The sequence below is a fragment of the Puma concolor genome, chromosome B3, assembly GCF_028749965.1.
Source record: "Puma concolor isolate L17-30 chromosome B3, mPumCon1.1.hap2, whole genome shotgun sequence".
NCBI lineage: Eukaryota > Metazoa > Chordata > Mammalia > Carnivora > Felidae > Puma > Puma concolor.
The window spans coordinates 16,559,502-16,581,183 of NC_141672.1; the positions used below are offsets into that span (position 1 = coordinate 16,559,502).

General features: G+C 44.3%; 1 protein-coding gene across 3 annotated transcripts in view; it reads left to right on the top strand.

The window, feature by feature from the left end:
• KCNK10 (potassium two pore domain channel subfamily K member 10) overlaps nt 1–21,682 on the top strand; it is a 129,997-nt gene that overhangs the window by 80,000 nt on the left and 28,315 nt on the right. For all 3 annotated transcript variants that reach the window (XM_086709073.1, XM_025919485.2, XM_086709074.1), the window contains exon 4: nt 11,025–11,185. In XM_086709073.1, coding sequence (XP_086565199.1) covers nt 11,025–11,185 — 161 coding nt within the window. The remainder of the gene's footprint in view (nt 1–11,024; nt 11,186–21,682) is intronic.

A 21,682-nucleotide genomic window follows, 5' to 3' on the forward strand; every position in this document is an offset into this window, starting at 1 on the left:
TTTTTTTGTGGGGGCCCCGAGAAACGGCACTTAGTCAACATTTGGTCCTAGAACGCTGGCAGCTTGAGGTTCAAAGGAGGCTTATGAAACACTGCTGGATAAATGCAGTAGTTGTAGGGGCTTTCAATAAAAGGCAAAGCAGACTAAGGAATTTCATTTTTCAAAACGAGAGGCTAGAGAGCCTTTAGTTTGAAAGGACCTGATGAAACGATCAGAATAGAAAATCAAAACATGGATTGGTCAGTTGAGCTCAAATTCCTTTTCAAAAATTGTACTTTTTTTTACTACTAGTGTTGTTAACGAAAGAATCCAAAAGTTCTACGAAGTTTGTTAATGAAGCACAACCGTTTCTGCCCCTCTGCCTTTCCTCACCTCCCCTGGGGCAACTGCTCTCCTCTCTTTTGATTATTTCAACATTCATTTCCCTGTCTTTAAATATTATACTTGTATTGCCACTTCCAGAAGTTTCAGTTTTAGAGATTATTTCTTGACTTCCAGTTGTGAAAGGTGAGGAATCAGAGCGGTCCCCCCAACCATGGTTTTTTTTGTCTATGGTTTCATTTACTCTCGGTCCACTGTGGTCCAGAAGCAGACAGTCTTCCTTCTGATTCATCATCAGAAGGTCAGTGGTGGACTCATGCTACATCACAATGCGTACATCATTCACCTCACTTTATCTCATCACGTCGGCATTTTATCATCTTACATCATCACAGGAAGGGGAAGGGTGAGTGCAGAACAGTGGGATATTTTGAGAGACCATTCACATAACTTTTATGACAGTGTATGGTTATCACTGTTCTATTTCATCATCAGTTGTCTCTTACTGTGCCTACTGTATAATTAAACTTTATTGTAGGTATGCATGGATAGGAAGAAACATAGTCTGTATAGGGTTTGGTACTGTCTGTGGTTTCAGGCACCACTGGGGTCTTGGAACATATTCCCTGTGATTCTCTTTCTTCCCCTCTGCCCTTCTGTACAGGGCTCTCTTCCTATCCCCCTATCTTCCCAATATGGTTTAATTCGATCAACAATGAAGGTTTGCCTTATTTTGACCAGGTAAATGCCCTTTATAACTGATCCTATGGTGATCTGTGATTACCTCTTCCCTGCACCGGTTTTTGTCTTATATTTGCGTGTGTCTTTTTTCTGATTCTTGGGGAGTTTTAGATTTTTGTGTTAGGGGTTAACTTTATAATTACAGTCATATATAATAAAATCTGTATTCACTTTTTTAAGCAGTATTTGCTAGTTCTCTATCACAGGTGAAGACATCTCTTCTCTCACACAATTTTAGTCGATACCGTCCTTGTAATGCTTACTTTTAAATTGTTAAATATGCTTATGTTTCTATTTGATGATTTGCCCACATCGAATGATAACTCTTGGCTCTCAGCTGTGACGTAGAATGCAGTCAGTGAACTTACTCAGCGTCTCTACTTCTTTCGCACTTGGGCTGTTGGGTGTTACTCACTGGATCATTCTATAACGTCAGAGTCTGTGATTTACATTGTGTTCTGTTACCTGATACTCACATGTGTTTTAGTCCTGGTCCCACAGTTATATATTGTCAATGTTCAGCCCTCGTTCTTCTGCTGTGGCTTTTCTCATCACCACTTACTTGGCTCAAACTCATCTTCAAGTAGTTGCCTTATGAAGGGCTCATAGGAGGGGCACCTGGGTGGCTCAGTTGGTGAAGCGTCAGCCTTCGGCTCAGGTCATGATCCCACAGTTTGTGAGTTCAAGCCCCATGTCGGGCTCTGTGCTGGCAGCTCAGAGCCTGGAGCCTGCTTCGGATTCTGTGTCTTTCTCTCTCTCTGCCCGCCCCGCTGCTTGCACCCACTCTCTCTCTCTCTCTCAGCTTTGCTCAAAATATAGCCTTACCCTCGAGGGGCAGTGTGTCTGGAAATGAAATCTGTGACTCCCATTTTATTTTTTTGAGGGTCTTCTGGGTGATAATCCACTCTTTTCTAATGTCTGTGCTGCTGGGGAGAAACTTGATGCCAGCCCAATTTTTCCCCCTTTTAGAAGGGATTTTACTTTGTTCCTTGGCTACACAAAGGGCCGTTTCTCTTTCATCTGATAATACAAGTAGGTTTTGTCCCTTTTATTTCAGGAAAGTGTTCTTGATTGTCATCTTTACACATATCCTCTGCCATGTGGTTTTGGTTCTGTTCTTTGGGAATTCTGACTATACATATATTGTCATTACTTTGCCTGTCTTCTGTGTCTATCATTTTCCACCTATTCCTTTTTAAAAATTTTTAAAAATGTTTTTATTTGTTTTTGAGAGAGAGAGAGAGAGAGAGAGCACACAAACAAGGGAGGGGCAGAGAGAGGGAGACACAGAATGAGAAGCAGCCTCCAAGGCTCTGAGCTGTCAAGCATAGAGCCTGACGTGGGGCTTGCACTTGTGAACCACAGGAGCATGACCTGAGCAGAAGTCAGACGCTCAACTGACTGAGCAACCCAGGCACACACCCCCCTCCCACCACTCCTTTTTAACTCGGAAAATGTGGTTTCCATTTTGTTCCTGTTATCTTCTCTCTTCCTTTCCTGTTTTTTCACAGTGCCTTTTTTGCCATGTGCTCCTTCCAATTTTATTTTCATTTTTGTGATCATTAGGGGATATTTTTTCCTTTCGTATTTCTTTCCAGAATGCCATTAGCTCACATTCCATCTTCCCTTGTTATCTCACAGTTTCTTTCCTGATTTCCGGCTCTTCTGCTTTGTGGTTTTGCTGTGATGGTTATTGGAGGTGATTACTTCACAGGTGGTCACACGTTTTGTCTGGTTGAGGCAGCGTTTTTTGACTGAGTGCCTTTCACCTGTTGGTAATATTGTATATTATGTAAGTTCCATGCCCAGTGTGAAGCCCAATACAGGGCTTGAACTCACGACCCTGAGATCAAGAGTTGGATGCTTAGCCGACCGAGCCACCCAGGCACCCCTCTTGCCACAGTTTTAAAAAACAGAAGCTTTGTATTTATGCTGGACCGGTTTCCTTTCGAAATACTTGATGCCAAAAACAAACGATATTCCCGATCCAGCTATCTGCTGAAAGATTCTGTGCGGCCGGAGGAGGAGAGCCGGGAGAGGTAGGGTAACCTTCTAGGTAGCACATCTTTGTCCTCTTTTCTGCTGCCACAGAGAGAGAGGGTTTCCTGCAAGTGTGACCCATCTATGTGATTTTCTGTATAGTCCTGCCTCTTCGGCTTTTTTCTGAACCAGATCAAGTTCAAGGGGGCTTCTGCTGCTCTCTCTCTTCACCCTGTTTTCTACACTTGGTACGAACAAAGATAGTTCTTTTGAAGTTCAGAATGAGAGCCTCACCATCATAATTGGATTTTTGCTGGCACTTTCTGGGATTTTCTACTGATGGGCCTTTTCTTCCTTCTCTGTGCTTCTTCTCTTTATTGTTTCCCATATGGTGTCAGTCCAACCCTTTTGGTAATCCTTACACACATGGGGGAAGCTATAAATAATATTCCTCTCCCAGCTCTGCTGAAAGTGAGAGTTTTCTGCGCCTCTACAAAAGTTTAGTCACATTGCAATAAAAATTCTCATTCAGAAGAACAGGAGACACATAGCATCGAGAGGCCCCTCAGCCCTGGAGGTGGAAGGATCGTCATTAACTCCTTTTATGCTCTCTGGGAGGACCTCCCTTGTCTGTTGCTCTCTGAGGCCCAGCTATGCCTTCCCTCTCCTTACCCTTCACGACCATCTCTCAAGTGGGTGTTGGATAGTGTGCCCTCCTTGGGCACTTTGATGACCGACTTCCTATTAGTGCAAGTTTCCGAGGTTGAGGACTGTTTTAGAGGCATAGGCTTCTATGTTTTTAGAAGTTATTGTTTTTAGACCTAGCCTTTAGGACCTGTATTATTTCTACATTGGTGCGTTCAAGAAAGTTATATGCAGTGAGAAAATTTGGGATGAGAGAGAATTGGCATTTCTTTTCAGAAAGTCCTTTAATCTAATTATATGACATACCATGTTCACATTTGCAAAGATACAAACATAGTAAAATCAGCTCTTACACATGTTGGAGGTGGGCATCACACTATAGTGGGATTGGGTCCTAGAAGCCTTTTGACACTCCAGGCAAGACTGGATCATTTAGTCCACAACTCATAGCTCCCCACAGAGGAAGTGGCACCGTTTGATATAAGGGCAAAAAGTGCTATAAAACTCAACGGCACCCGAGAGCATCCCTGCAGTAGATCAGAGAAGACCAGTGTCAGGTTAAATTGTGTCACCAGTCTGGTCAGTAAGAGGGAGAAATGTGCCATGCATTTTCGGAGGATTTATAGTAAAAGGATTAAAATTGAGGCAGTCTGGGCCACTTCAAGAGGTACATTTTGGAAGATGCACTCCAGTACCCAGTGTTGGATCCATGAGACATTAGTATGTGTTAAAGAAGACAGAAAAAGAAAAAAAATCCCAATTTTCTTGCTTTGTAAAATGGCTAAATCAGTGGTCTGCTGCAAAACACTATAGTTACATTGGAATGCACACTGATGGTATTTATTGTGTCAACTTGCTAGGATCCCAGGGGCTTGGTTTATTAAACGGCAGTGTTCATTGACCACATGACCTTTTGTGATGGGGAGTGGTGGTTCCATGTGCCTAATGAGAAACATTTGATATGTAACATGTGCTGCCCTTTTTAATGTATGTACATGGGAATCTTTGACTTTGTGCAAATCACTCTTAATCCTTGGTTTCTGCTGCCTGGGTTTCACTTTATACACTTATATACACTTGTCTCCTGATAACCATTTCCTGAGTGGCACCCCTCCCCCACATGCTTGGCCTCCAGGCCTCAGGGGATGAATCATCTTTTCTAGACCAAGAAATCCAATACTGTGCATGTGCCTGGCCAAAGTCTTTAGTCCAGAGACGGGCATGAGATCTCGAATAGGCCAATAAGAAACTCAGTTCCTGGGCTTTTGCTTGAGCTTTGGAGGAAATGACTTCCTCTTGTTCTTACTGGAGTAAATCTGGAAAGAGATAGGCACAAGACACTAGTAGTCATTTTCCTGGCTAGACTTCAGACAACACTAAAGAAGCAGAGGAGGAAAGACAGAGTGATAAATGGGGTCCTGCTAACATCTTTTGAACTTTAGGTGGAGCTACCCACGAGGTGTTAAGAAATAAATGTTAAATCCCTTATTTACTGGGGGCAGTGCATTTCTATTTTTGCTTAAGCAAGACTGCATTGGGTTTTCTGTTACCTAAAACTGAAAAAATCCTAAGTGACACACACAATGGGTCAGAGATCACCAGAGGGTCCATAAGGGCCCTCTGGCCTGGGTGGCCCGTGCCTGACTGTGCTGGTCACTGCACCTGCGGGCACTATCTTCTACCTTTTTTGGGCCACTCACTCCTGATGGAGAACATCCTATTGGATGAGCCTGTGGTTCAGGTACCTGTGTCCTGGTGACCTGGGAGGCTCTGGAGCGGGAGGCAGGACACTCTGTCATATCTATGAATGAAGACCCTTCCCAAAAGTCTGAAGGGACTGTGAGTGCTCAACAGGAAACTAAAACCAAGCATACAAACAAAACACAAAGCAAAAATAAAATCCAACCCGAATTAAAAGTCCACTTTAGTATCATGGCTCAGTATTATTGCTAGAGATTAGGTCCTTGTTCTATTCGATGGTAAATTATTGTCTCTCTGACCCTCCCTTTCTCTTAAGTGAAAAAGAATACACTGTAAGCTGAAAATCACGGAGCTGGCTAAATTTTACCTCTAGAATGGAGGATATTTATAAAATCCTACAGTTAGAGAATTCTAAGTAAAGCCTTAGTACAATGTTGGTAAGAATAATGAGGTGAAGAAATAATGTGGTTTTTTTCCCTTCAATTATTTGGTGGCAAATTCATTCATCGCACGTGGTAGCAAGGCTTATAAGAAAACCCAGAGTCCTCAAATTCTTCCAGTTCTTGAGAAATTTTCCACTATTTAGGAGTCAGGCAGTGGGGTAGCTGGAGCTAAGGAGCTGTCTTTTCGTTATTTGTGAACTATCCAAACATTTGCCTATTTACTTGAGTTCCTATAATTTGTGATGTAATATTGTAGACATTTCCCCAAATCGCTGAGGTTCTTTGAAAAACATGATCTCTATTGGATTCCACTGGATACACCATCCATACCATAATCACATGTTGGAAGCTTAAGCCGTTTCCATTTTGTGATTGTGTCCCACTGTGGTGTGAAGTCTTCGTGTGTTGAGTGTGGTCTTTACCTCTGGTTGTCTCCTGGGGAGGATCCCCCGAGGGGTTGTGGTGGTGAAGCGCATGGACTTTTTAAAGGCTTGCCAAATTGCTTTCCAGAAAGACTCTCATGAGCCACATGAGGTTATGTACTCGTCAGACGCAAGAAAAATGTGTTCATTATTTAGAATGTGTGTAGAGAGTTCTTAGGAATAACAGTCTTTTCTGAAAAGCAGTGATACTACTAAGCATCAGGGGTCCCTTTTAGCTGAAGGTATCAAAGTACTTCTTTTTAAACAAGGTTTTCTTATGTTCAGATACACAGGCAGACTTACAAGTGTGTAGCAAAAGGGAATATATTCAGGCACTTGTCCAAAATAGGAGCCACGTCAGAGGAAGACCAGACTCTGCTCAGTCTTTGCTGAGGGTGCCCTGTCCCCTGTCCCCTTTGTCAGTAACTAATTCTGATGTGGGGAAGCTCCAACTGCCCTTGGATGTTGGCTCTGATGGTGGGTTCCCACCAACTAGGGTTTCTAAGTGGGAGGAATGCTGCTCACTTCTTTGTTCAGATGCTTTCCCACAAACCATTATTTGTAGCAGGGCAGCAAATGACAACATTCTTGTCAACAGCTATGCAATGCTAGTCTTCGAGGCGTTTTTGGGTTGAGTCACCTGACTCCACTCATATCAGAGAGAGCCCCTGGACAGGTCCCAGATAGCAGCTAGTAACTGTCACTTGCCTGATGACCTCAGTTAAGAGTACCTGCGCCAAAGTACCTGAGCAGATAGTTCTACTTAAAGCAGCACCTGAACGGGATGCTAATCTGTGGCTTTGGAAATAGTCACTGAGGCCGACATTTAGTGAGTGCTTACTAGGTGCCAGGCACTGTGCTCCACAAAGTTATCTCACTTAGTCTCACATTAAGCATAGCCAGTAGGTACTGTTATTAGCCTCAGTTTACCGAGGCTCTGAGATGTTAAGTAACTTGGCCAATATCTCACGACTAGTAAGCAGTGGAGCCCAGCTTCATTCACCAGGGCCCAGAGCAGAATGAAAGTGTGGTCCCTTGCTAAAAAATGATTAAGAACATCAAAATGGCACCAGCAGATCAATAGACCAAGCATGGGGCCCTTCTTAGTGTGGGTGCACAGATTGCACTCCCAGAAAGCCAGTTCTGCACACATAAGACAGTCTGGGCCTACAATGCACACTTTTTAACCAGATAACAGGCTGAATGGCACACGGTTGTGCAAAGATTCGGCTTAAATAGCAAATGCAGGTGTTATGTGTGAGCTACTCAGGCAGTCTTCTTTAAACATGAGCTTTCTCTTCAAAAAGGGCCTGGAACTGGTTTCTAGCCAGAGGTGAACACAGTGAAGCCCTGCCTTGGTCCTTCTCATTTGTAACAGATGGGCCTTGCCGGGCAGGTCATCTCCTGCCAGAAGTCACCGGAAGTCGGTTGGTGGAGTAGCTCTTTGGACTTCTTTTGCTTAGTCCAAATTCCTGTGTGCTCCCTGACCAACTGCCTCTCTCGCTGCCACGTCACCCCATCTCGTTTCCCAGATGTTGCTGGCCCTAGCTGCACCAAGAGATTCCCACACCCCAGATGCAGCTGTGGGCCCACCCAACTCCCTGCGCCAGCCCCACTGGCAGTACAGACATTCTGTCCCCTTGTCCTGGCACTGTGGGAGAACAGCAGAGTTTCTGGAGGGAAGAGAGGAGCCAGCCATCTGTTTTCTCCTGGGGCTTCATCTTCCTGGAGACGTATTGCTCAGAAGCGATTCCTTCCTACAGAAAACCCCGGGCAAGATGATAATTGCTACTACTTACTGAGTGCTTACTTTGTGTCATGATTTACATGTATTTAATCTCTACAGGCAACTCATACTTTGCATGTAACCCATTTTATCTTTAATAGCTACAAGGCAGGTGCTGTTAACAGCCCGGTCTCAGAGGAGGAAAGTGAGGCAGAAAAGTTAGGTAAATACCCAAGATCTGAGAGTCAGTAAGTGGAAGTGTCAGAACAGGAAGCTTTGCGGTCTCTAGCCATGAGCGTCCATAACCATCACTCTGAACTTCAAAGTTCTGCCAAGGATTTTGGAAGGATGGGCAGGGAAGTCCAACAGGCCCGGTAAAGCAGAGCCAAAAATCCAGGAATGTGGCCCTCCCATTGCCTCAGAGCAAACATCCAAAATGTGATTCATCTAGAATTTTCCCAGAGTGACAGGATTGAGGGTTCCACTGGAACAGCTTTTCCATATAGACCATCAGAGCCAGGGGACACGTGCACACATGTGTGCACACACACACACACACACACACACACACACACACACACGCACACATGCATAAACACAGCATTACTCAAAAATGGCAATTACCTTATGCCCAGTATGAAGTGATGGCCTTAAATATATTTAAAGACTTATTTGAATATTAGTGAATATTACTCTACTTGTGTCCTTACCCGAGAACTTTAACTTCGTTTTGGTGTTCTAGTCTATGAAACACTGAAAAAGTAAGGAGCCAATTTCAGTAATGCTACTAGTGATAATACTACTTTGCACTGGTATAGTACCTTACAGTTCACTGATTTGTGCCCATTTCCCTTGAACTCCTCTCATCCTGGGATTTGTAGAGGTTAAATGCATCCGAGGACAACCAAGTGGAATGAGGTCGAGTTGAATCTGGAGCCTCTGTCTTCTCGCTTCTTTGTCATGCTTCTTGGATGCCACCAGAAATTCCCTGAACACAGTCCTTACCCAGATGGTGGGGCAGATCTCACAGAAAGCTGGGGCAAGAGTGTGTACCTCTTGTCGGGGCTAATAAGACGCCCATTATTCAGCAGGCTCAAAGCCTCAATTATGTCTGCTGTATGTTTCCTTCTGAGATACTCAGACTAAGGAAAACCTACGTTCTCTGACAGTAATCTCTGACAATACTGAGACAGTCAGGCAAGAGTCATAAATGTTTTCACAGGTCAATATCCACCTCTATAAAGTGAAGCTGGGTAGGCACATTTATTCCCCTTTCAATGTAAATCAGATTATTCTAGAGGGGAAGTCTTAGAAAAATGGTTTTGTCCAAGTTCCTGAAAGCACCTGAAAAAAGTTCCAGGAGCCTTTTTTTTTTTTTTTTTTTTTTTTTGCACAATTAAATGGCAGTGGTGGTGAGTAAAAGAAATGCAAGATGAGGAAGGCTTGCCTGAACGCTCATTTAAGAAATGGAAACTGTAACTGAGATAATTCATGATAAGAGGTTTGAATAATTCTGACAAGAAAATTGGAAAGAAAAATAGCCAGGTGACTCATCACCCGAAGGCAGACAGCAGCAGCGAGGTCTCTAGGCTCATAGGAGGTGGAGGATGGGACCGCATCAACATTATCCTTGACTGCGCTGCACCCCTAACATAACCATAACCATGAGCCCAGTAACTCACCCATCGCATGGATCTAGAAACAGGCCCCACATGAGTTACCCTGTTATGGGAGAATAGTTGGATGACTATCTGGGCGCTAGTTAGCATAACATTGCAATACTCATTGGCATGAAACTGAATAGCAAGTAATTTAGATTCTCATCTCTTTATAAGTCACAGTAATACCATAGCCCCTCCCCCACCCCTGCTTTTTTTTCCAGCCCTACTTCCATTAGTCTCATCCATCTAGTGGAAACCCAGTGCTCACTATACAGAAGTTACTTACGTAATTGCAGAATTCTTAAGAATGAAGATGCTGGTATTTTCAAGCACTACTTGAAATATACATTATAGCCATGACTATAGAAAGATTCTTTTATTTTCAAACCTCCATTCCACCAGTAGATATGTATTTAGTGCTTGATAGCCCTTGATGCAGGAAGCGGGCGGGAAGAGAGGCAGGATCCAGAGACGATGTAAAGTTCCCAGTAAGGAGCAAAAGCCAAGCAGAGCTAAACATCACTCATTGTGAGAAGACGCACACACAGTCTTCCTTCCCTGCTCTGCAGTTTTCAGGTGGCTCGGGGTGGGACTGTACGATCCATGGGTCCTTTCCGAATTTGTGCCAGGCCACATATCCTCCTTAGTGCGGAGTATCCGTTTCCCTATAGAGCCAAATATCGGGGGTAGCCAAGTCTGTTGGGCGAAGGGGAGGCACATGAGATGAGACGATAAAGGAGAAGCTCCTTTCAAATCTACAAAGGGCAATGGCGAGCCCTTCGTGGATATTCAGGTCTCCCTGAACCAGGCATGTCCAAGATGTTTGGTGTTTCTGAGGGGGATGGTACCGATTTCCATGAGCAATTCTGGGTGACTACCAATTTTCCTAAAGTGTAATCTAATTAAACACATGAAGATCCAGGAAAGCCGGATCTCCTTAAAACTGTTTCCAAGGAGAGGGGCGCCTGGGTGGCGCAGTCGGTTAAGCGTCCGACTTCAGCCGGGTCACGATCTCGCGGTCAGTGGGTTCGAGCCCCGCGTCGGGCTCTGGGCTGATGGCTCGGAGCCTGGAGCCTGTTTCCGATTCTGTGTCTCCCTCTCTCTCTGCCCCTCCCCCGTTCATGCTCTGTCTCTCTCTGTCCCAAAAATAAATAAACGTTGAAAAAAAAAATTAAAAAAAAAAAACTGTTTCCAAGGAGAGAAGAGAGAGAAGCAATGGAACAACGTTCTGATTGCCGGAGGGCCTTTGAAATGAAGCTCTACTCCCCGACTGCTCGTGGAAGTGCAGAAATCCTTCCGTCTATCTGTGGGTTCTCTGGTTCAGCCCTCTGATTTCTCTGCCACCTCACCACTCTCCCTCTCTCTTTTTGATATTTCTCACCAGGGTATGGGAATATTGCTCCGAGCACTGAAGGAGGCAAAATCTTTTGTATTTTGTATGCCATCTTTGGAATTCCGCTTTTTGGTTTCTTATTGGCTGGAATTGGAGACCAACTGGGAACCATCTTTGGGAAAAGCATTGCAAGAGTGGAGAAGGTCTTTCGAGTGAGTACTGTGTCTATTCACACCCTGACCTCTGCGATCCAATTGGCTTTTTAGCCTGACAGGATCCAGAAGGAATTATCAGGATGTTATCGTATCATTGTCACTTTTGAAGGAATAATATTATGACCGTGTTTTCTCTTTTGGCCAACGGTGGTCACAGGTACTGTGCCTAAAACTCCTTTCCCTTCAGCAGCTTCCTTCTTGACAGTGTATTTCCAGAATCACAATACAAGAAGGTTAAGTACAGATTTGCCAAAACAGGTTTTCTGAAGATGGGAGAAACACTTAGTTCCGTTTTAAAAATGGAAGATTGGGTCCTAAGTGTGTTTGCAATAAAGTAGAGGAGTAAATCCATTTATTTTGTTATTAGAACTTACTTACTCCTTTTTATGTCCAAGTGTGGTGTCTTTAGGCTGATCCTAGCTTCTAAGACCCCTTCCAGAAGCCTGCCTTGTCTAGATACTGTGTTGTGCTTTGTTATTTGTCTCTTCATGGTCTCACCCTATCTCCCCACGCCCCACCCCCACTTCTGAGTGCTCCTCAGCAATAGTACACTAATGTACTAATTTATACTAAGATGTTGATGATTGCTATTGTCTTAGTGGGTTTTTTCCACTTGAGAATACTTACCTTTAAACAAGGGACAAAAACTTAAGAAATGTATTGGTATGTGAAGGATATGTGATTGGGTTGGGGTTCCCAGTGCCCTTTAACTCACACTTCTCCATATGATTTCACAGATAACTTGTTTGGCTTAGATGCAATGTCATTTCTGCTCTTTTTCATTATTGACCTAATTCTCAAGTCTTTCAAACCTGTTTCAGGGAGTTGTTTCTGATGATGTCTAATATTTAAAAAATGACAGTCTGAGTGAGAAGCATCTGGGTGGCTCAGTCGGTTGAGCATCTGACTCTTGATTTTGGCTGAGGTCATGATCTCACGGCTGTGAGATGGAGCCCAGCATGGCCCTCCTCACTCAGCCTGGAGCCTGCTTAAGAGTCTGTGTTTCCCTCTCCCTCTGCCCCTCCCCTGCTCGCGTGTTGTGCTCTCATTCTCTCTCACAAACAAAACAACGCAAAAAATAAAACTGACAGTCTAAACACCTTTTCAGATTCTAACAGTGATGGGCAAAGATAGATCAGTGGTGAGTTCTAAAGCTGCACTGGTTTTTCTCTCTGAGACAAGAAATTGTGACTTTAGAAGGCAAGGGAGCTCCCCAGGTGAGCACTTTCAGGTTTGTTAAAGTGGAGTGGAGGACTAGGGCAAGAGAGCTGGCTTAGAGTTGCCTCTTCTGAGCTCAGTGATCCTGGGTTTACAGTGATCCTGCCCCGTTTACTCATCAGCGAAAGAGGAGGATAGAATTCGAATCCACTTGAGAAGGTTTTGGTGATGATTAAATGAAATAATGTATGCAAGAGAACTTGGCAGAGAACAGGGCCAGACACACAGCGTTCAGATCTGCTGTGTGTGTGTGTGTGTCTCCCAAAAGAAGCCCTTATTAGCGGGATAGCCATCCATTCAGATTTCATCTGAGGAGCTCAGGAGCACGTGGATTTTCCCGGAATGTCCCATAACCTTTGCTCCTGGGCTGCTGGCTAGCCAGCTGGCTCATTAAAGCATGCACTTGGGCTCAGTGGTCACCATGGAAACCGTCAAGGCTCAGCTTCTCTGCTTCTCAGATGTTCAGGTCTCCCTAAACCAGACACGGCAACCCCATCTCCAAGAGCCGTTTTGAACTTCTCGGAGGTGCCCTTTCAGCCATGGCCTCATGCCCCCACTCCAAGTTAGACAAAAATGAATCTGGCAGATTGAACACTCAGAAGAACAGGATTCAAATGGAGAAATGACTGATCTGGCATTTTTTATTTTTATGTAGCTTCTCCAGATCTCAGTTTCCTTATTTGTAGACAGAAAGGATTGCACTAAAAGCTTTTGAAATTCCCCGTTAGAAAAAAAAAAAAAAGAAAGAAACCAGTTACTGTATTCTAAATGAAGGAAGAGATTGCAATCATTCTGACCACATCTGCTGCTGAATTTGGGGACTTAGTTTCCCCTAGGGAATTTTGAACTACAAATAGAGAGTACTATTCTCCTTCCCTTAAAGCTGCCTCTCGGGTGAATCTGAATCGTTCAGAGGACCCTGGGACAGAGCCTTAAAAACCTTGCATTTCATTTTTATGCTGATGGCACACTCAGTCCCTTGCAGCTCCATCAAGGACTGGGAGTCTTTCAGGAAGGAAACAGCAGTATATTATGGAATTGGCAACATGCGACATATGCATTTGCCCGACACCGGAGGGTGCTGCTGGAAGGGGTGACTGTACTTCAGGAATATCAGCCGACTTCCTGAATACACAAACAACCGATTCTGCAGTTTGCTTGCCGCCTAGAGTTTGGGTGGAAAATCTCAAAGGTCTTTGCCATTCATTTATACTACATCTCAAAGGCCAGTTCCTCTTAGGTGATCAGTTGAAAACTGAAAATGTTGTAAACCAATAAAAGCTTGGGGTTGTGCAGTTCAGCCCCTGTGGGGAAGGTCCTTTTTTTTTTTTTTTTTCTTTTCCACCTGCTCAAGGGTTAAGTCTTTTTCTTATCTGCTATGTTTTCCCTCAGCTGTAGGGAAGAGATTTTTAGTGGAGTAAAGATAAAATAGAAAATGCACTTCTGGGTGCCTGTATTTTGCGGTGTAGACACAGGAGTCAGATAGAGATTAAAGTGTTTAAAATGTCAGCTTTATTGCTGGTAAGCTAATCAGAGAACGTAGCTTTTGCTTTGATGCCAAAAGGACTTATTAACTACTTTGCCCTGAATCAGAAGGACTTCCCTGCTGTATTGGTTTTCTAATGATGTGTAACAGATTATCACAAGTGCAGAAGCTTAGAACAATACACGTTTATTGTATCCCAGTTCTATAGGTCAGAAATCTGGGCAGGCTTGGCTGGGTGCTATGCTCAGCATATCTTGGGGCTGGGCTCTGGATCTGGGGAGGAATCTGCTTCCAAACTCGTTCAGGTTTTGACAAAAATCAGTTGCCAGTGGTTGTAGGACTGAGATTCTTGTTTCCTTGCTGGTTGTCAGGTGGGGGCCATTGAGAGCTTCTAGGAGTTAGCTGCGTTCCTTGGCACATGGCCCCTCCATGTTTAAAGCCATCATGGAATCCTTCTTGAGTATTGTATCTCTCTGACTTCCCTCTGCCCCTCTGCCACCAGCTTGAGAATGGTGCCCTGCTTTTTAAGGGCTCATGTGACTAGATCACATGATAATTCCCTGTCTTAAGAATAACTGTGTCATATGACACAACATAGCCATGAAAGCAATAGCTCATCCTACCAGAGGTTCTGGGGATTAGGGTGGGATATTTTCATGGGCCATTTTGGAGATTCTGTCTCTTCTAGTCATTGGCAGCACAGGCCTCCTTAACGAGAGCAGGGTTAGCCCCACTAAACTTGCTATATCATGGAGAGGAGAACAAAGTATGCCTCTATGTAGCAGATGGTTTCAGATGGGAGGGGAAGGGGCCTGAGGTGGAGGAACTCAGTCCCTTCTGCTGTGTCACTTGTCTGATTGAACAGTGGAGGTCGAGGCCTGGAATGTTACTCTGGGTGAAGTCCTTCCACTTAGAACATGAGGCCAGGAGAGTGGACATTGCCCCAGTGCTAATTAACAATGGCTTAAAAATTCAACACTTACTTACCCTGGAGAGGGAAGAGCCTAGAGGAAGGTTGGTGCGTCAGTTCCTTAAAGGCAGGTTAAGGACTGTGGTACCAATTCTGATGTGTGGATGTTCCCCCAACACCACCAAGCAATTCTTTGACACCTAAATTCCCAACTGCAAGGGAAATTTAAAAAAGTAAGGATCTGACAAAGGACAGTGGGATTTCCTACAATTCAACTCAATTCTGACTCTATCTACCTGGAGAGCATGTCAGTTCAGTTCCCACAGGTGAAGGGCTCAGTTCCACAAGATCTCCCTTCACTTCAGATGCTGGTCACAAGTCCAGGCCGTTTCCTGTGCTTCTGACCACATGGCTGTAGATTAGGGGTTCCCATGACCCCATCCTTGAGTTCAATAAATCTGCTAGAATGTCTCTGGGGAAGTTGGGGCCTAACACAGTAGCACATAGAAGCTTTCTGGTTCACCAGCCTGGAAGCACCCTGAATCCCCTCCCTTTGGATTTTTTTGGAGGCTTCATTACATAGACATGATTGATTCAATCATTGACCATTGATGACTGATTCAACCTCCAGTTCCTCCCCTCTCCTCAGAAATCCCACCAGGGCGTGGGACTGAAAGTTCCAAACCTCCCCCATCCTTAGGTGATCCAAAAGTCATGTCATTCACATAACAAAAAACACCTTGGTTACTCTTATCACTGGAAATTCCAAGGGTTTCAGAACCTCTGTACCAGGAAAGACCAAATTGTACCCATGTTTTGTTCTCTGTTTCTGCTCTGCTGTCCTTGGCATGTTGGCTTTTCCTCTTCAGACTTGTTACTGCATGGCTTGCATGACGACTGCCTCAGGACCACATATGTTTCCACTCAACCATATTTAAGGCAGGACAAAAGATCTCCTTGTATTGGGAGAACTTTCCCAGAAGTTACCCTGTAGACTTCCCTCTGTCTCGCTGACCAAAATGGGGTCACATGACCATTTCCAACTGCAAGGGAAGTTAAAAAAGTAAGGATCTGACAAAGGAGAGTGGGATTTACTGGTTTAGACCAGTAGTTCTCAAAGTGTGGTTCCCTGGACCATCAGCATCAGCATCCTCTGGGAACTTGTTAGAATTGACAATTCATAGTGAAGTTAGAGCCCGGCAATCTGTGTCCACCAAGCTTTCTAGGTGATTCTGATGCCTACTAAAGTCTCAGAACTCTTGGCACAGAGGACTCATGCTTCATCTCCTGGGGCTGATGAACAAAATGAGAATTCTAGTAGAGAAGAAGAAGTTGGGCTAAACACACGACAGCATCTGGCTCAGGTGTCTGTCAACCACTAGCCACACAGACCACTCATAGGGAAGCTGTTCTCCCTCCTTGCCATAAATCAGGTGGTCTTTGGGATCTTTGAATCAGTCAGGGGAGACTAGCTTATGCTGGATACTAGCTTTCTCTCACCCTTGCCAGGCTGCTGCAGCCCCAGCAACCCTCCAGGCTGAGGGAGAGAGCCGGGCATTGCACAATGGCCCTAGGAGCTTTGGCCTCCAGTCACAGCCCATTGGTTCCAACTAGTCCCTCAGCCCCACCCACTACAAAAGGAGCCTGGAATGCATTGTTTGATCTCCAGGAAGTGGTTTCCAGGTTGGGAAAATGCATGACTACTAGTAATACCTGGGATTACCTGTGAGCCCCACTCTAGGATGACAAGGGTCCTTAAAATTTAGATATAGATGGCCTGTGGGTCATCTATGGTCTTTGGGGAACACTACTCTGTGAGACTCATTTCACTTGCCTAGACCCACATAGTGAGTTGGGGGTGCAGCCTGGACTCGAGCCAGCCTTATCCTCTTCCCGGTGGGCCAAAAATATTTACGGTCAAATATATTAATCCATGCTGTGAAACCAACGTGGAGTTTAAGATTTTGGACATGTCATGCTAATTCGTGGAGATGATTTTTAAGTATTTCTATAACATAAAGTAAAAATACTTCTTCCTGGGTCTCCAGAGGGAAATCTGGGCAGTTAGCAGGGAAAGATAATTATTTGGGATTAAATAAGGCTGACCTTGGGTTCTGAAGCAGATTTTGGAAGCGGGAAGCTTCTCTCTCCCCTGTGGTGGGCTGGCTCTTGTGTTGGGCCAGGCTGACTGTGACCTGATAGGATGCTGTAGGAAGGCTGGTCAGATTTTGGACTGGATCCCATGTTCTTGGTCTGAGCTGGACTTTGGCCTCTGGTGGGAAGCAGCTGCCTCTTTTTATCAGGCTGAACAGCAAGCTTTTTGATATTACCTTTAGAACCAAGAGACTCTTTTTTTTTCTTCTTTGGTCTCTTCCCCCAAGGATACAGCAGAAATGTTTATTTGCCTTTGGAGCCACAGGAGCCTGGGTGTAGCTGACAAATAATAACACATTACCCTAGGCTTAACAGCACCATGATTGCTTAGGGACTTTAGAGCCTGTGAAATGCTTAGGATGGGGTGATGACAGTCTCAATCTGCTAATGATGTACAATTAGTGGGCCAATCAATCACTTTGGATTGAAGGCAGGAGGCTGGTGGTGGAAGCCAAGGACTGCAGGAGGCCTCTGCCATGTGCCTGGCATGAGTCGGAAAGACTTTGAAGGACACACATGGCGGGAGCCTTCTGTTACTCATGAGTGGTCTCAGAGCTTGCCCGCAGGAGCAAGGGGGTTAAATGAAAAGAATTATTATTTCAAGAAGAATAAAAGCTCTTGTTTTAGAAACTGGGTGTTCTTTTCAGCTCTGTGGGTTAAACTACAATTTCCGATTCTATTAGTAGTGGAAATATTCATTGGGGTATTAGTTATGCACACCAGCCTACAGAGGTAGGGGAAGGGCGAAGTCGTGGGCTGAGTGCCCAAGTGTGTGTGTGTGTGTGTGTGTGTGTGTGTGTGTGTGTACACGTGTGTGTATGTGTCTGTTTGCCTCTGTAACATGCCTGCACTAGGGCATATAATGTATTAAAAATTCCTGAGAAATAACTCAGTAGAATTCATATTACATGGATAATGTGGGTTTATTTTGATCAGAGGGAAGATCCTGGTTTGAATGTGAACAATTACTCTCTTACTTTCCCTAAGGGACTAGAAGGAGGTGGGAGGTAATCATTTTAAGACGCAGAGAAGGTAAATATTTTTAAAGCTTTATCAACCAGGTGTCTTCTAAATTAGTTTAAGGATATCGTGTGGCTTTCATGATAGGCCCAGCTGTGCACTTGGGACAAACGACATAAATGACATCCACAAACTAGACTGCACAACATCTCTTAGTGACAGCCCGTGACACGGTCTGTCCATGAATGGCCCCCTTTTTTCTGTTTTCGTGTAATGCAGGGTTGCTCAGTCTTGGCACTATTGACATTTTCGGCAGATTGTTGTCACAGGACCTGCCCTGTGCATTGCAGGATATTTAGCAGCGTCTCTGGCCTCTGCTCACTAGATGCCAGAATCATCAGTGTCTCCAGTTGTGACAGCCAAAAACATCTCCAGACATTAGTAGGTTTCCCATCAAGGGCAAAATCGTCCCCATTAAGAACCATGGCTCTGCTGAGATGTAAGGGGTCAGTTAACCCACAGGTCCCAAGATGCATGCCCGGATCCCCTGACTGAATCTTCTACTCAAATTCTAGTATCCCCACCAATGGTTTTAACTAGTTTTTCAGTGCTGGTGTCATTCCTACCCAGAGTGCTCCTCTCTCAGATGGGTCCTTAAAGAGGGCTTTAGTGATGTTATGCTCTGGGAATAAGATCATTTCTTATCAATGAGGGAAAATGCCTGGGGACTTCACCCTGATGAATACACATAAAGATAGATTGTTCTGTTATTTTTTAGCAGGCAAACCATCTCAGCACTGACTTTAACTGACCCCATAGGGACTAATCTAACGTGTGATTCTTCCTCTTTTTAAGTTTATCTTTGATAGCTGGCCGGTGTCCCTTTGGTGTTTCCTGTTGCCATCTGAGATCACTGTAGGCGTTAATGGCTCTTAAAATGCATTTGCAAAAAAATAAAATAAAACACAATGAATCTTCACCTTTTTCTATAAACATTAAAGCTATCCAACTCTACCTAAAATATAACTACTTCAAATACTGCCCACATAGTGTTTAACATTTAAACATTTTTAAGTAGTGTTAACGAAGTGTCTTTCTTTCTGGCAAGATTTGATCACAGATAACTTCTGGGAATCTGATTGTTACTTAGGACTAACCAACCCCTCGTGAACTTCTGTATATAGGGACCTTTGTGGGGAGCCTTGGATTGGTAGGATTTGGTTGAGGTCAGACTGAGTGTTATGGCACTACAGTATCGAAGTCTAGAAATGAGTTGCTAATCTGCTTTGAGAGTGTACTGTATGCTAGACCCTGGGTTGTGGGCTTTACCCAGAATAAGTTGCACAACAGCCTTCCCAAATAGACCATTATCATCTTAATCTTATGAGATTGGAAGGCTTAGACTGGTTCTGTGCCCTGCCCAAGGTCACCCAGCCCATAGGTGACAGAAGAATTCCAAAGGAGGTGGCCCTGCCCCAGTGTGCATGCACAGACTTAGTCTTTCCACTTCCTTCCTTCCTTCTCTTGTAAGGTAGGAATAGCATCTGATGGTTCAGAAGGGTCTCCATGAAAGGTGTAAGACCTGGGGACAGACAAAGATGGCTAGTTGAGGAAAAGTTAGTATTGGTGTCTTTATCTGTTTTCCAAAGGTTTTAGATTTCCAACTTTATATGATCCATCAATACTGTGAATCAGACCCGTAGCCCCTGATTCTTCTCTGTGCACCTGAGCTTATCTCCCTGATGCTGGCTCATTATCAGCAAACATCTCTTTCTTAGTGTTCCCTTCTCTTGGAGATTAAGCTAGGGTTTAAATGCCCCCTTGTTCATGTCTGCTATGTGACTAATGTGAAAGTGAGCTTCTAAAAGAGGGGCTTATGCTGTCCCAATGGCTGCCTCATTTGGGGCCACCTGCGAGAGAGAGGTGTTGCCAAGCAGATAATATTCTCCATTCTTGATTCTTCCACCTCATCGTCCCCCTTTGTACAACTCACTCAGTGTTGACAAGAAGAGGAACACACAGCTCAAAGCCAAGCCTCTTGGTCATCTGTGCCAGCTGGTCTTGCCCTCAAAAGCATTCTCCTTTTTCTGGATTCATTGGGTTGTCTCGACACTCTGCTCCAGGGATTTTAAGAACCTTAGGTTTGAGGAAACCAACACCACGATCTTAATTCCCATTGGGCATTTAACTCGGTCTTAAACTCAAGAAATGGTCATCTTATAGAGGAAAGTGTCTGGGAAATTTTTACGGACATTCATTATCTGCTAGCACTCGCCCACCATTAACACACAGTCACTTCCCAGAATCTTGGGGGTTTTATTAAGACATTTAATATCTTTGCATGTTGGGGCCACCAAAAGTCTAGTGATGCTTTAGATCTACCACATGGGAACCTGTCTCTAAAACTTCCAGGTACTTTTGAGTTAACGAATTTAATGCAAGAATTTTATTAGGACTCGCACTTTTTATCGGTCTCAAAAAACCAACGTAACAGGTGGATGATTTCCCATGTTCACCCTTTGTCACCAGTTTTCACAGGCGAGTTTGGTCGGGCTGGAAGGCGCTGATTTAATACAATAATAATCCTTTGCCCTTTTATGGAGTTCTTTACTCTTTTGGGGGGGATTACATATATCAATGTAACCCCCCCCTTTTTTTCCCCCCTGCATTTAGCCTCATGCTGCTTCTGTGAGTCAAGCAAGTGGTAACCCATTCGGTGCGGCTTCTGACAAATTAGGTTCCTAAAAATTGAGAGACGCTCTGGTTGAGCTGAGTCTGCCCATCGCAGAGCTGGGTATGTGATCAGGGCGTTTACACCAGGGCGGCACTGAAGGCAGTTTCCGAGTGACTGCATGTCAGTAGTCATTGATAAACTTCTCATGGCTTTAGGAAAGGGAAATTGTTTACAGTACATCCTCACTGGGAGGCGTGCCACTGTTGCGAACACTCACCCCAAAGAGGCAGCTCCCTTGGGGGTGACTACCTGACAGGCATAGGATGGTCACACTGCTGAGCAGGTTCTGATAGCTCTGTGTAAGGCAGGGCTGCCCGAATTAAATCTAGCCTAGGAAATGTGCATTCCTGTTGGAGGAAACACACTTGGTCTCTCTGGAGGAAAATGCTTTGCTTTTTATTTTCTGCAGAGAGCTGCATTGGTGCATTGTAGCATTTTCGACTTAATGGTTTTGCGCTCTGACTTGGAAGTTTGCTGCTCAGTCTTAGTCTCTTGTTAGCATAGAGCTGTGGTTCTCACCCTGTGGGTGGTGGGTTCCCAGGGGCCTGAGGTGCTATTTTCAAGGATCAGAGGATTGCTTTTTGTGATGCAAACATCGCTGGTAGACAGAATAAACAGTATGTCTCCTTCATGTATATGCTACGCTTTTTCAAATGTATGCAGAGGAACCATCATCAAGAATTCCATCAGTGGGTAGGAAATGTCCTACGGTGTGGGTATTGAGGAATTTCTTTTTAATGTTCAAAAGGAATTCTTATACTCAAAAAAGTTGAGTACAAAGGGGCAGAGCGACATTGGCTTTTCAAATCAGTGCCGTTTCCATGTCATTCTGGGTTCTCTTTTTTTCCATGGAATTAACATTTTTGTCCTGGCCATAATCACTGTTTCAAAGAGGTTGTTGTCTCATTTAAGGTAACCCCGGGAGTCAGTGGGATACTTTAGAGCCTGCTTCATTGTTTTTCCTTATGCCTATTTTTTTTTTTTACCGTGAGAAAATATATATAACATAAAATTTACCATTTTAACCATTTA